The 15,055-nt window shown below is 43.4% G+C and overlaps 1 protein-coding gene across 7 annotated transcripts in view; it reads left to right on the forward strand.

The window, feature by feature from the left end:
* SNX29 (sorting nexin 29) overlaps nt 1-15,055 on the forward strand; it is a 528,280-nt gene that overhangs the window by 195,001 nt on the left and 318,224 nt on the right. For 5 of the 7 annotated variants that reach the window (XM_072835835.1, XM_072835832.1, XM_072835836.1 and 2 more), the window contains exon 14: nt 8,502-8,584. In XM_072835835.1, the coding sequence (XP_072691936.1) occupies nt 8,502-8,584 (83 nt within the window). Of the gene's footprint in view, nt 1-8,501; nt 8,585-15,055 lie in introns of those variants that run through there. The other 2 variants (XM_072835833.1, XM_072835838.1) reach the window with 2 other exon arrangements.

Here is a 15,055-nt window from a genome sequence, read left to right on the forward strand (position 1 = left end):
CCTTTGCAGTCAGACTTTCCCCCAACATCTAATGTTTCCCTACTGATAATCTATTCATCATAGTTGGGACTTTCCTAGGATGTCATATACATGATAATCCTGGGGTATGTAGCTTTTTGAAGATGGTTTCTTCCATTTAGCAAGTGTTTCTGAGCTTCATCCAACTTGTTACATATCCATAGGGCATCACCTTTGTATTGGTAAATAGCATTCCTTCGTCTGGATGTGTTCAACCCTTTACCCACTGAAGGACACTTGTTCTCAGTTTTGGAGGATCATGAATAGTACTGATAAATATTCATGTAGACATTTTGTATGAACAATACATTTTCATTTTTATAGGAAAATGAAAATAAGTTGCTGGGTCATTTGACAAATATGTTAAACCTGATGAAAGGTTGCTGTGCTATTCCCCAGAGTCCCTGAGTGTTTCTGCATCCCACCAGCAATACCAGAGAGATTCAGTTGCTCCACATTATCCCCAGCACTTAATATCATCATTTTAAGAAGTCTCTAGTGCTATCTCAGTGGGTTTGATTTGTATTTCCTTAATGATGAATGATGTTTAGCATTTTCCTTGTGCTTGTTTACTGTCTATATATCATCTTTGGTGAAATGTCTGTTCAGCCAGCTTTCCCTCTCCCCTCTTATCAAGTGGTGGTGTTTTCTTGAGTTTGGATATTCTCTATGTATTTTAGATAAGAATCTTCTGTTGTTTATATGATTTATAAGTATTTTCTCCCAATCTGCAGCTTGTCTTTTCATGCTCTTAACAATGTTCCATGCAGAGTAAATCTGCTTTGACTTTTTTTTTTTCCTATCACAAATCATGCTTTTGGTGTTAAATCTAAGAACTGTGTGCCTAACCCAGCTCAGGCATGCAGATTTTCTCAAACGTTTTAGAGTTGTATGTTCTGGATTTATCTGTGGTACAGTTTGGTTAATATTTGTATAAGATGTGAGGTATTAGTTGAAGTTGACTTATCTGCTTATGGGTGTGCAGCTGTTCCAAAACCAAGTATTGAAAAGACTGTACTTTGTCCTGAGTTGCCTTTGTACTGTAGTCAGAAATTACCTGGCCAGGGGTGCCTGGCTGGCTCAGTTGATGGAGCATAAGAGTCTTGGTCTCGGGGTTATAAATTTGAGCCCCATGTTGGGGTGTAGAGATTATTAAAAATCTTAAAAAGTTACTTGGCCAGATTTGTGAGTTTATTTCTGACTCCTGGTTCTGTGGCATTTTGCTATGCCCCATTCCTTAACTGCTGTACCTTTATAAAAAGTCTTAAAATTGGGTAGTATGAGTTCTCCAAAACTGTGCTTCTATTTCCTAATGATTTTGATTATTACAGTTTCTTTGGCTTTCCATATACATTTTAGAGTCAGCTAGTGCATATCTATAAAAAATCTGGGATTTTGATTGGGCTTGTATGAAATCTGTGGATCAGTTTAATTGACACCCTAGGTGTTTTGAGTCTGTCAATCCATGAGCCTGATAATTCTTGTCTATGTAGTTATGTTTTGATTTCTCTTGTCAGGGTTTTATAGTTTCCAGCATACCTATCCTGCACATTTTTTATTGGATTTACACCTATGCATTTCACATTCTGGAGCTATGATGACTCTTAAAATTTTGCATTCTAACTATTCATTTCTAATGTGTAGAGATACAATTTTTACATCTGACCTTGAAAAACTCATTCTTGGAGATTTTTGTAGGTACTCACGATTTTCCGTGTAGAGGATCATGTCACCTACTCCAGTAGGGGCCATTTTAGTTCCTCCTTTCCAATCTGGATGCCTTCTTTTTTCACCTTAGTTTACTGGTTAGACCCTCCAGTGCTGTGCTCAGTAGGAGTGGTGAGAGTGACTTCTTTGAGTTCTCCAGCTTCTGAGAAACCATTCATTTTATTACTATGTGTGATGCTAGATGGAGGTGTTCTTCCCCCACCCCTTTTCCCCCATCTCAGGTTAGATCTAACCTAACTTTTAAAGTTTTTTTTTTTCCTAGTTCACTACCGAAGTATATTGATGGATAACTTACAAATATCTCCTAATTCCATCGTGTAGAAATGAATGCTGTTAGCATCATGGTTTATATATTTCTACCATAAATACATAGCAAACCATACATAAGGGGCTGTAGGAGGTCTGCTACTTTTGTCCTCTGCTATGTTAATGTGATGGTATGTTACAGATGTTCCTTCGTGTTAAACATAGATTCCTCACAACTGTGACAGCTCCATAGTATCTTGTTGTAGGGAGATACACCATAATCTATCCACTCCCCTGTCATCTGACATTTAGTTTGTAACCAGTTTCTTTTGGATATATTCACAACACCCTCATGTATGTGTTCTGAGACTTCTCGTTTATGGACTGTGGCTTCCTGGAAGTGGAGTTGATGGGTCAGAGGGTGTACTGTTACTGAGGCTCTTGATTCCTGTTTGCTAAGCTCACCTCTGACCAGCCACTTCCACTCATGAGATGGGTGATAATGGGTGGCAGAGGCTCATACTGTGCAACTTCTGGAAAGTCATTTCCCCCTGAACAAAGCTAGCCAGTCGGGAGAGTTGTATTCACATTTGCCCAGGAGCCTAACCAGCCAAGGGAATCTGCAGACCCATGCTCATCATCAGCCCTCCTTGTTCAGTGGAATCTTTTAGGGCTTTGAATTTTTGATTTTTTACATATACTTCTCTAAATATATGTTGAACAACACAAAACTTTAGAGCCTAAGGGACATGGGTTTGAATCTCAGGTTTGACTCCCTGTGCCACTGCTTTCCATTCTGCAAAACAGGCACAGTGAAACCAACCTCCTGATGTACTGGTGCTCTAATGAGATCATGTGGGTGCAGAGTGAAAGAACCAGGAGTTGGAGATGTTGACATGTGAGTTGTGGCCACACATTGAACTCTGATTTTTTAAAATTTGTTTTTATTTTATGGCCTGTTTAACCTCTTGCAGACTGTTTCTTCATCTGTAAAGTGAAGGTAATAAAATTTGGGGATAATCCCAACCCTTCTTGCAGGGGTGTGGTACAGACTACACAAGAGCCTGTGTGCATCGTCTCTGACATAGAGTGCCCCACGCGGGGGCAAACTGTGATTCATCATAGATGTTATACAGATCCTTTGAGTGAAATGCAGCTTTTACCTATAGGATGTCTTGGCCTTGAGCTGCTTTTCCCTTCTTAGCTACCATGGAGGAATTTCAAGGAAAATCTAAAGCTTTCAAGTGCCTACCTCTGCCACAGTCCATGTGGGCCACATTTTTCTAGCAGAAACTCAGTTCTTTGCCACTAAAATTGGTCTCCCAGTTTTAGGGGACTATGTCCAATCTAAAACAGCATTTGGCAAACTGTAGGGTAGCCAGTGTGCACGAATACTTCACTTTGAAGGCTCTGAGAAGCTCTGGGGCAATAGGGGTGGGGGGAGAGAATGAAGTTGTTCAGTGCATCTCTCCCTGATTGTGCTTACCTGTGATCCCCTTCCTCCTCTTTCCACGATCTTTTGTCACCCCCTCTAATGCAGTTCAGGAAGCACTTTAAAATACCTTCTCTGTATACCTTTATTTTATTTTAAGGCAAAGGTTCTCTGCCCCAGATTGTGGTCATGGTGCACCAGCTTTGTGGTTTGGGCCACGCCTGTGTCCTACCTGCATTATTCTCTCTTTAGTGTTCTTTCAGTCCACCTTTGAAAACCTTTGAACTTCTTTTGAAAGGATTCTTTATATCAGAGCAATATTTGGAAAATCAGTTTTTTAAAAATCTACTAGAGGAATATCTCTGTTTTATATATATATATATATATATATATATATATATATATAAAAGATTGGTATACCTCTAAAATGATCTTGGCAATGTACCGCATTTGGAAGATTCTGTTTTAGTTCATGCTGTTTCTCCTCTTTGGTGGAACTGTGAGGGAGTTAGGTCCCACTGCCATTGGGAGTGGAGAGAACTGGGTAAGTACTCGAGGGCAGTCAGGGAATGGGGGATTTCTCTGCAAGTTTATCTTTGTGAGGTTGGTTTCCCACTGCAGTTGCTTGGGCCATGACAGGGCTAGGTCTGCCTGACAGAAGCTTTACCCCTACTCCTCCTTGTTCTGTGGTTTGCTCATTGTGGACATTGTGATGACTGATGATACCCCTCTTCCCCCAACCTCCCCCAACCACACCTCCTCATTTGAGGCAGATGGGTGAGTTAGAGTTGAAAGACCAGATCCTTGGAGAGGGCCTGGCATTGACAGGTGGATCACTGACTGGTCCTAAATGGGATGAGAAGCCGTCAGCTGCACCTGGAGCAGCAGTGACTACACTTGGGTGGACAGGGAAGTGGTTGGACCCTTAGGACTTCCTAGTGTCTCGTGTCACTGGAAGGTCTGAGCGCAGGTGGTTCTTAGTAACAACAACATCCCAGCAAAAACAACAGATGTTTTTTTAGATGGCATGTCAGGGTTTGATATTAAATCAACTCTGTTGGTTATAAAAACAACTAGATGTGGTAGGGCAATCTTCAGCTGAGCAGTATACATCCTAGAACCAAAGAAGGGGAAAATCCTATGAAGTGGAGAAGAGGGAGTTGCTCTAAGGTATTAATGGACACGGTGACAAATACCTATGCCTCCTTGATCTGAGCTCTCTGCCTCACAGGCTCACCATGCATGTGTTGTCAGTGTAGACAGGGTGGAGGTGCTTCCCCCCATATAGGTGAAGGGGTGGCCTGATCCATAGTACTACCATCTTTCCTCTTGAGGATTTTCTTTAATGTTTTTGTCTGCAAACATAACTTCCCTATAGAAGATTAGGGAATACAGCTGAGCAACCAAAAGAGAAAAAGGCTAAAAGTAATAGCCCTATGAGCTCATCGCTCAAAGGAGTCTGTTGGGATGCTGCCTGCATGTCTAGCCGTCAGGGCTGTGTGGCACTCATGCTCCCTCTTGTGCATGCACATGTGGGGTGGGGTGTAGCAAAGAGGTGAGGCCCCCTGGCAGGAGACACCCTGCCTATGAACTGATGTGCCCAGAGCCCCACTCAGGCTTTGGTCTTCCTTGCTCACCTTGGCCTTTACCTATTGAGGCTGACCAGCTTGTGGTGGTGGGACCTGTGGTGGTTTGTAGGCCTTTGGAGGAATGAGTGAGCCTACACCATCCTCCCCACGTCTTTCACTCACTCAGAGCCTTTTCATAGTTAGTATTCATTTAGTTAACTAATCCATTCTATTGTCTCATGAGGTGCCAAACAAAAAGGCATTTTTAATTTGCTAATCATAATAGACCTGTGTAATAAGAATGATGGACTCTCTATGGCTCTTCTAGCTACAAATTAAAGTTCTGTTGGCTGGTTGCAAATTAGTTGTTCAGAGCCTGGGAATTATTTTCTTGGCCTGGTAATGTGCGCTTTTTTTTTTTTTTAAATTTATTTTTGTTGGTGATCTCTGTACCCAGTGTGGAGCTTGAACTCATGACCCTGAGATCAAGAGTCACATACTCTTCTGATTGAGCCAGCCAGGCACTCTAGTAATGTGTTAGGTTTTAAGAAAATTTTTTTGCTGGAGCAGGAGCTCTCTGGTTTTCATAATCACCTGCCACCTACTCCCTCTTTGTCCTGGTTTGCTCTGCTCCTTGGCCTAGTCTGTGTGACTCCAGTGGCCATTTAAGTTTGTATTCCATTCTCAAGAGACACACTGTGGGGGAGGATGCTTAGAAGCATCAGTGAAAACAGTGGGCTATATGGAACTGCTTGCATGCATGCATGCGTACACGTGCACACACACATTATGCCCATAGGAAACTCTGGTTTTGCTCTTGTTCCATAGTTAGGTAGGCTGTAACCATTGGGGAGACTGGGCCAAGGGCATAGGATCTCTTGATACTATCTTTGCAACTTCATGTGAATCTAATTACTTGAAAAAACAAACAAAAAAAAAACAAAAACAAAAAGGGCCTTATACAGGTGTTTGAATTTCCTCCATAAACAGTTCCAGTGACCTGAAAGTGTTAACTTCCCACAAAAGGCAAAAAGTTCATTGGTACAAAATAGTCTGGGATGAATTTCTGGCTCCCAGAGGTGCTCACCCAGTGGTTTGATGTACTCTGCAGTTTCCCACCAATTTGATGCATATCAGTTTATATTAAAAACTTCAGTTTTAATCTGTTGCATCTAATTTTTAAATAGGATTGTAAGACACTATTAAAAGATCCAACCCAGAAAAGAAGCAGCCACTTGAAACCTTTCTGTGCTGGCTGCAGCACAGCAGAGGAACAGGGAAGCTAAGGATTGGCCTGTGTGCCGTGAGCAAATGAGAGCCCAAGCAGCAGACGTTGACACGGTTCACCTGTCTGTCCGCCTAAATGAGCCTGCAGATTCCGCCACATGGAAGATGCTCTGCCTCGAACCCTTGTTAAATGATGCCATATAGAAATGCAGATCAATTGCTTTCCCTGGTCTTCAGGTCCTACGTGACTTGAATTCACATGTGGTGATGAGGAGGAGGTTGGAATGAGTGACAAGACTCTGCCGAGGCAATCCAAGAAAACAGGCTGGACAATCCACGTGTATCGGGGAACATTTCCCTCCCCCAAACCTTTCCAGGACTTGTAGTTGCTTAGCCTCAGACATTTGCTATTCACATCACAGATGGAGAAAGTTGCAGACATCTTTATGAACATCCGTTAGAGGCTGTCTAGGAGGAGGGAGGGGGATATAACGGACTCCTCTGTGGTTTACTCTCTAGAGCTTCTGAGATGAACGTAGTGTTCTCAGGTGACACCTAAGTATATGGTAGAATCTGCAGTTGGTGATTTTTTTTTTCTGTCAAAAGTGCAGAAAAGCAAAATAGCAAACACAGGGCTGAGGTGTAGTCAGATACTTGGAAGATAGTACTGATGATGGGAAGTCTGAAGCTTTTACCCTGAATAAGTGTGTGGCGCACGCCCATGCCAAGGAATGGCATTTGCATCCATAAATGGATGGAGTTAGAAATGGCCTATGTGGTGAATTGTTAAAGGAGACAACCTAGTTGCAGAAAAACTTAAAATACCTGGTTTTACGAAGTAAGCCATAGTTGAGTGTATGGGTGTTGTTGAGTGTTGAGGAAGGCCTGAAATGTATATGCTGGATTTTCAGTTCTGGATACCAGGAGGAAGGGGGGTGACTTGAGTGGTGAACAAAGGAAAAAAAGACTTTAAGCAAAAAAAAAGAAAAGAGTGTGAAAAATGTTTCATCCAAGAGAAATAGATTAACTGCGTGTATGAGCACGTGCATGCATACCTAGAGAGAAGTATGATAGCATAGCTATAAAAATGTCACTGGGTTGATTTCAAGGTGTTCGGCTTTCAACTGACTTTTACATTCCTGCTGAAATGTGCTCTGATTGAGTATTTTGTGATGTGCATTTACATTTTTATATTTATAAAAAGAAACCTAGTCTTAAAGCTGTTTTCATATTGAGGAAATGTTCTCTGATGCTTAAAGGCACTCAGGCTCAAGACCTTTGGGTGGGAGGAGTAGAATCAGAAAGTGTGGAAAAAGCAACTCTCTCTGGGGGCACTGATGAGATACCAAGTCCAAATCCCAAAAGGAGACTGAGAAAAGCTCTTCTGGGCCTTGGGACAGAGCGACCTGGGTTTATGTCTTGGCAGTGAGCCTTGCTTATGACCTTGACCTTGGCCATGTGACCTTAGTCACAGACCTTATCTGTGCCTCAATTCCTCCTCTGTAAATTGAGGAGAATACTATTGGGTCATTGTGCCTAATACACGATAGGCATTTAAACATTTTCCTAATGAATGAAGAATGAATGAAGTCATGTAGGTGAAGTGTGAGCTGTGTGATACTCAGTAAATGGTAGTTTTCGCCTTCTGATCCTCATGTTCTTTTCCTTAGCCATGTACCTGGGGAATGAATTTGGTAGAGTAGGGTCTCGATGGAGCCTGAGTTCTGTGTTGCATAATATAGAGTCTTGTATGGAGATGGGTGTGGACTAAGCTGCTGCTTCTCTTTATGACTCCATTTACTCACCTGTAAAATAGGTGTGATGAGATATTGGAAAGATTAATGAGATGACAAAGATTTCACGTGATGCCTGGCAAATAATACATGTTCAGTGCATTGTAGCAGTTAATAAAAAGTGATTTTTCCCCAGGTCGAATACATGGTATTTAGGACGTGCTACTGTTAACAGAATATCACCGAGTGCCTGATTCCGAACAGGCACCTAACAGCTTGACAGACTCAGATAATCCAAGCACAACTTATGTCTGTATCCTGACTTTGTGGGGACTGGAACCAGTTAGCACTTAATTTACAGTTTTTGCAGGCTTTTTGCGAATGTGCCCTTGCTAATGTCTCCTCCAACAACAATCTCTTATACAGAAAATGTATTAATATTTATATCATGAGCCCTATGTTATTTTTTTATACAGATTGCCCCCCCCATTTATATCTAAATCTCCAGTTTTTAAAAATGTATTTTTTTTAACGTTCTTGTACCTGCAGAGAAAACGAGGTGCTCAAAGTCCAACTGAAGAAATACGTTGGAGCTGTCCAGATGCTGAAAAGAGAAGGTCAGACAGCTGAAGGTGAGGGGGAGACTGAGCCTGGTTGGGAAGGGGTCCAAACTTTTAAATCTCAACAGTCCTTGTACCTGTAGTGTAGGAGACCCTCAAAGTGTGATGACTGCTTATGCAGATGAATTAGAGAAACAGTGCTGATCAGGAATTTGGAAAACAAATTAGATGGAACATCCCATTGTGTATTCTTGCTAAATGCATAACTAATATTGTAAGACTTAATTGCTGGATCACTAGCAACAGTTGTATTAATTTGTGTACTTAGGCAGTTTTATGTCTGGGATCTTGAGGTACTTGCTAGGTAGAGAACCTTGCAACATGATAAAGTTCCATCAGGCCAGTGGTGAAGAACCAGAGCTGGAATTAGGCTGACCTGGTTTCAACCCCAGTTCTGGCTAAGCTTCTTCATCTCTATGTATCTTAGTTTCCTCATCTGTAAAATGGGGTCCCTACCTTATGAGGTAAATCCTCTAGATATCTCAGCATAATGCCTATTCTAGGGTAAGTACTGAATAAATTTTAGCTGTTAATATTAGTCAGAAATGCAGGTTAAAAAAAAAAAAGATCTCTTGACCAAGATTGCACCAAAGGAGGTGATACCATATGCTGCTTCTCTCTGCATTTTGGCTACACTTTAACTGTCCTGAATCAACTCAAATATTTCTCCGGTCAGCTGGAAGAAAGGATATTTAACTTTGGCTGAAATGTCTTGCAGCCTTCAGCCAGTTTACCATTAAAAGGTTTCCTTAAACACAAATGAACTCTTGGAGTGTAGACATTTTATTTATTTATTTATTTTTTTAGTGTAGACATTTTAACAAAGGGGTGGACCCTCCAGGCTTACAGGTCCTGGGAGTCAGCTTGACCTGCATTTGAATCTAGACTCACCAGGTATAACTTGATGTCTTGGAGTTATTTTGCCACCTGTAAGTGGAAACATCCCTCCAACATCATGGAGATAGTTGTGGGGATTTACTGAAACAATGAACACGAAGTTTCCGGTATGGCACCTGGTCTGTAATTGGTGTTCAGTAAGTGGTTGTTATTTTTCTGTGTGCTAGAAGGAGACTGACTTGGAATCTGGATATGGTTTGCATAGGAATAACAGAATAACAGAAAGTCTTGAATTTTGTTTGAAGCTTTTGTGTTGATTATGGTCTCTGTTTGGCTTCAACATGTTGATGATTACTCTTATGATTTTTATCACATGCTTTGCTTTGTTCATCATTAGTCTAGGGGTTATCATTGCAGAATTAATCATGTTTTCCTGTGGGCTCTTCACTTTTTCAAACAGACGTTGCTATTATGGCTCTGAATTTATTTGACCATGTGTTCTGTGGATGTTGGTCTTTTGACTTTCACTCCCCATCTTCGTTTCCCCAGCACCTTGCTTTTGTAGTTGCTCGTTCCATCCATGATGCATTTTGAGTGAGTGGTATTTATCTTCCCCTTTCCAGGCAGCTTCACCTCTGTTTCCTTTGGACTTTGTCACCCTGTGAAGAGTAGATATTTTTCCTCTGTTCTGTTGTAATTTTTAATTTTTTTGGTTTTTCTTTCTTGTATTTTAGAAAGTTCATTATTAGAGGCTTATGGGAGTTTAAGGGTTTTGTATGTGTATCGAGGGTGGAAATAAAGTCAGGTCATTTTCTTCCAAATCCTGGGTTCTTTGCCTTCCAAAGTTCTTGAACTATAGTGTGCAGAGGGCATTACCTGGGAAACTTATTAAATATGCCTCTTTCCGGGGAGGGGGGGAGAATGCTGTTTTTGTCATGGGTGGTTTCATCTAGGATGGGCCCCACATTGGCATGTCTAGATAATGTGACTCTAATGCACATGACTCATGGACTATACCTGACTGCCTTTTGAGAAATCTGTGCCCTGCCTGCTCAGAACTAGGAATCGGTGCAGTAAGAAAATTAAACCTAGGAAGAAAGAAGCATTTCTGGGCTTGTGATTTAAAACCTCAACTTTATAAAACATATGGTGGAATGTGAGCATCATTGGAGTCCTTCCTCTGGCACTCGAGTACACAGAACCCACAGTGTACAGAATTGTTTCCTTTACCATTGCCGGTCCTTAGGCACAGCCTGGATGCCCTGAGCCAAAGTTGAGTATGTGCCTTCAGGATGTTGAGATGGCCCTTGAGTGGATCAGTAGAGACCGTGTGGCGTGTCTTGTACTCTGTGTGACAGCAGTCCTTACTGCTGTTCATTATTGTGAAATGTAAGACCATCTGCCTTCTCTGCAGGTCATTGGTCAGTGAAAGGTTTTTATGAAAGTCCTCTAGTGTGGGCGTGCACAGGTCAGTGCTCTGTTGTGGTGCCTTAGGCCATGTAGTTTATGCCTCTCACTCAGAAATCCTAGTGAGCACCTGTAATGTGCCAGGCACCAGGAAACAGCCTTATTAAAAGGTGTGCTTTCAAAGAGCTTTGACCTAATTTTCAAGTGATGCCCTCTATTGGTCAAGTGAATCGAGGCTCAGTCCTCAACCCCAGCTAGTTGCTGACTCATGTTCAAATACAGTGTGTGCCCTTGTCAGGCTATAGTAGCTCGGGGTGTCTCAGCCAGGCTAGGATGGCTTGGGGTGTCTGGGGAGTTGAAAGAGTAGGGGCAGGGAGAGGTGGGAGGGGGAGAGAGTCCTTCCTGATCTCTGATTCCCTTGGGGTTATGGGTGGACGTAGAGATGTATACCAGCTTCCCATATTCTAGGTGGGAATTCGGAATGCATTTTCCACAGTTATAAGCCTTTTAGTTTGAGGACCTAAAGATTCTCTTTATCTTTTGGCAACAACTTATTTATGAAGTTGTTATTCCCCTCATCAGTAGGGGAAAAGAGTTGAGAAATCATTCTAAGCCCCAAATACTCAGGGTTGAATAGATTGCTTAGGGCTGTGTTGGGACCCCCAGCTTCATTGTTGTGGAAAAATGCCTCCTAAGATTTAAAACAACAACAACAAAAAACATTTAAAACGGGGCCTTAGAATAGATTGTTGACAACCTTTAATTTTGTAGATTTCAGATTCCTATTGTCTCCCTTTTCTAAAAGAACGGTTCCCTCTAAAATAAATGAAGATTTCATCAGTAAATATGGATTTAGGATTTTGGGTGACCTCAATATTAACTGAAGCAATTTTTTCTCCTTAATATGGTCCAGGAGTGTGAGGTTGGGTTATTCACCACTCGAGTGCTAGTTTTCCTTCCTGAGACCTGATTTCCCAAAAGCTTATGCCTTCACTTGAATTTTTGGATCTCTTTCATCCTGACGTGGATTGTCTGCTCTCCTTCCAGCTTTAGAGCTGTGTCCACAGTGAACTGGCCTGACAGTTAAGCTTGCAGTGTGACTCCTATTGGATGCTTAATCAGTTCTGTTAAGGAATTCAGACATTTCTCCAGTGCAGGGGAGTTTCACTTAGAGAGGGAGAGCAGGAGATGGCTCTCCAGACTCCTGTTTTCATCTATGAATTCACTGAAGTATGAAACCTAGTATGTCAAGTTGGCTTCTTGCCTGGAGAAGGCCTTCTGGCAGCTCACTGAGGGACCTGAGGAGCGGCGAACCCCCTCAGATACCTGCTGGGTTTTGTCGACAAGATGGCTCATTTTCTCAAGAATGGACTCACATTAGCCAAGCATGCAGAGGATGATGTGTAGTCAGAAGAGGAGTTCATCCATTCATAGTGAGTAAACCAGAAGCCCAAATCTGTTGCTCAGGCACATCGTTCCTTTTGAGTCTCCTCTGATGGTGGCTTGTGGAGTCAGAAAGGGGGTAACTAGTTGGGTGCTTCTTTAGTGTCTTGATGGGACCCAGACAAGCCCTTACTTGTAGAGATGCTGTCACCTACTGGCTCTTTACATGGTCCTTTTTGGTTGGGGGTGGGGCTTTTGGTTTAACAGGATCCTGTGCTGATTCTGTCAGATGGTAGTTGATGGTGAGAGAGAGAATGTGCATGTGCGGCTCTTCTGTAAGAGAGATATTTTGTACTTGCCTCACAACCGGTGGTCAACAGATAATTTTCTTTCCATTAGAGATGATAATTAATCCTGGCTCTTCCTCTTTCCTCTCTAGTTCCCTGTAAGACCTAGACACAGGACTCTCTAGGAAACTCCAGCTTGAGTAGCTGTGGTCACTATCCCTCACACACTGCCACCCAGGTGTAGACCCAGGGACTCTCCTGGTGAGTTGAGTGTCGAGTCTGCAGACTTATTTCTCACCCAACAGGGACCAAGAGGGAAGAATGTCCGTGGGGGTTAGTAGGTGACTTTTTAATCAACTCCACACAATTTGAGAATCTCCCCAACCAGCCCTTGAGGTATGGGGAGCGAGGGTGAGAGCATTTGGCTGGTAGAAGTCTCCATGGGGAAGCACAGCTCCCAGATGGAGGCCCTCTGCCGAGAGCTGTGAGGAATGCCACTGGGGAGAGGTGTCCTGAGGGAGATCCGTCAGGACTGGTCCAGGAGCATGGCTGTGGTATGGATTTAAGACTCCTCCTCCCTTGCATCGACCACATGGAGAAAGAAGGATGGCTTATTCTATCAGGGCCCCTGTGTCTTTGTCCAAGGTGTCACTTCATCCTGCACATGGGGCCCTGGGCATGGCCCATGAACAAGATGCTCACGGTCTCAACATTGGGGAAACCCAGCATGCCACATGGTCCTAGCATCTCACCATGGCCTTGGGTGGATGGATAACTTCTGTGTAAGGACACTGAGGACTCCCATGCACAACTGATGGGGCCATATGACCATTCTGTGACTCTGTTTCTTCCTCTTTAAAATGGGAATTGCAGTAATGACTTCCTCATGGGGTTTTGGGTAAGATGGAGGTGGGTTAGTATGTGTAAAGCACTTAGCATCCTGCTGACATGAGCCAGTCAGTACATACTGGCCACTGATCCTATAGTAGGTACCTCTACCTCTCTCAGCCCTTTTGTATGGTTCTAAAATTAGAATGAAAATAGTATGTACTTCATGGACTTTTGTGAGGATAAATAGTAATTAAATGAGGTAGTTGGGAGAACATGCTCGTGTCCAAGTCTGGGACGTAGAAGGTACTGTGGTAGACAGGAGGATGGCCCTCAAGAATGTCCATGTCCTGATGCCTAGGACCTGTGAATATACTGCCTTACGTGGCAAAAGGGACTATCCAGATGGGAGTTAAGGATTGTGATAAGGGGAGATGATCCTGCTTTATCTGGATGCCCCCAGTGTAATCATGAGGGTCCTTAGAGAAGGGAGGAGGAGGGCCAGGGAGGGAGAAGATGTGACAACAGAAACAGCAGTAGCTGGAATACAGGGCCCCAAGTCAAGGAGTGTGGGCATCCTCCAGAAAATGGAAAAGACTGGGAACTGGCTTCTCCCCTAGAAGGAGCACAGCCCTACTGATGGCCTGAGTATAGCCTGTGAGACATTTGAGACTTCAGGCCTCCCAAGCTCTAAGGTAGTAAACTTCAGTTGCTGTAAGCCGCCAAGTTTGTGGTTGTTAGAGCAGCCATAGGAAATGAACACTGGTTGTGAGGTGTACTGAGGTATTAACTTGACCCCCCATGGGCATAGGGACCATCGTCATCAATGTCTTACTCAGCTTGTAGTGGGAAGTTGAGGTTTTGAAAGTTGGGTTTTTGGTCAGCGGTCCCCTGGTGGACAAAATGGGACCTGAGAGGGGATCTGTGGCCTTTGACTGGCAGCACACATGGGGCAGGAAAGCCCACTGTCCCTGGCCTGTGCCTATGCATGGCATGCTTGTCTAGCCAAGCAAGGGAAGCCCTTGCCCCAGGTACACACTTGCCCCACTCTGGGGTTGCTGTGTCAGCTCTTGTGGGTGATTGCTGTCCCTGCCTGCTCCAGACACTGGAGTGAAGCCTCCACACCGTACATTCGGGACCTTGCTTGTCCCATGGACCCTTGGTTTTACCCTTTGGGTGTGGTCAGTGGTTGTATGTGCAGCTGATGAGGCCAGTTTCTCAGTGTCCCACAGGAGGATGTTCTCACCATGCCTGCTGCTCAGCAGAACCTTGCTTGGTGTTAGCTTTCTTTTGGGTTTGTCCGAGGAGCATTTGCTTGTGAATTGGAACTGGCTTTCCAGACTGTGGAAGACAGATGGTCTGCTTGCCAGAAGCATGGTTCTTTCCTGTTGGACTGGGAAGGCTGGGGCCATTGTAGCTCTCTTGTGTCCATGTGAGGCTGTCACACAGATGGAGGGGCTGAGCCAGGTTGGCTGAGAGGAGCTGGGATCATAGCTGAGCTGTGATCGTATCCTTTGAGCCCCTGAATCCAGCCGTGCTTGACAGGACAGTTTAGCCCTGAGCTTTGTGTTAATAAGAGCAATAATTCCACCTATCTCCCCTGCCTGTCCTCAAGCTTGAGTTCAGTTTCTGTAGTTCATAGGCTCGTGGCAAACTATCAGCTCTTTACTGGAAATGGAGTCCATCATGTGCTTGTGAGGGGCTCTTATTTCTTGGAGTCTGTCTTTCTAGATGATAGTGT

This window comes from Canis lupus, chromosome 8 (assembly GCF_048164855.1).
Source record: "Canis lupus baileyi chromosome 8, mCanLup2.hap1, whole genome shotgun sequence".
NCBI classification, from domain to species: domain Eukaryota; kingdom Metazoa; phylum Chordata; class Mammalia; order Carnivora; family Canidae; genus Canis; species Canis lupus.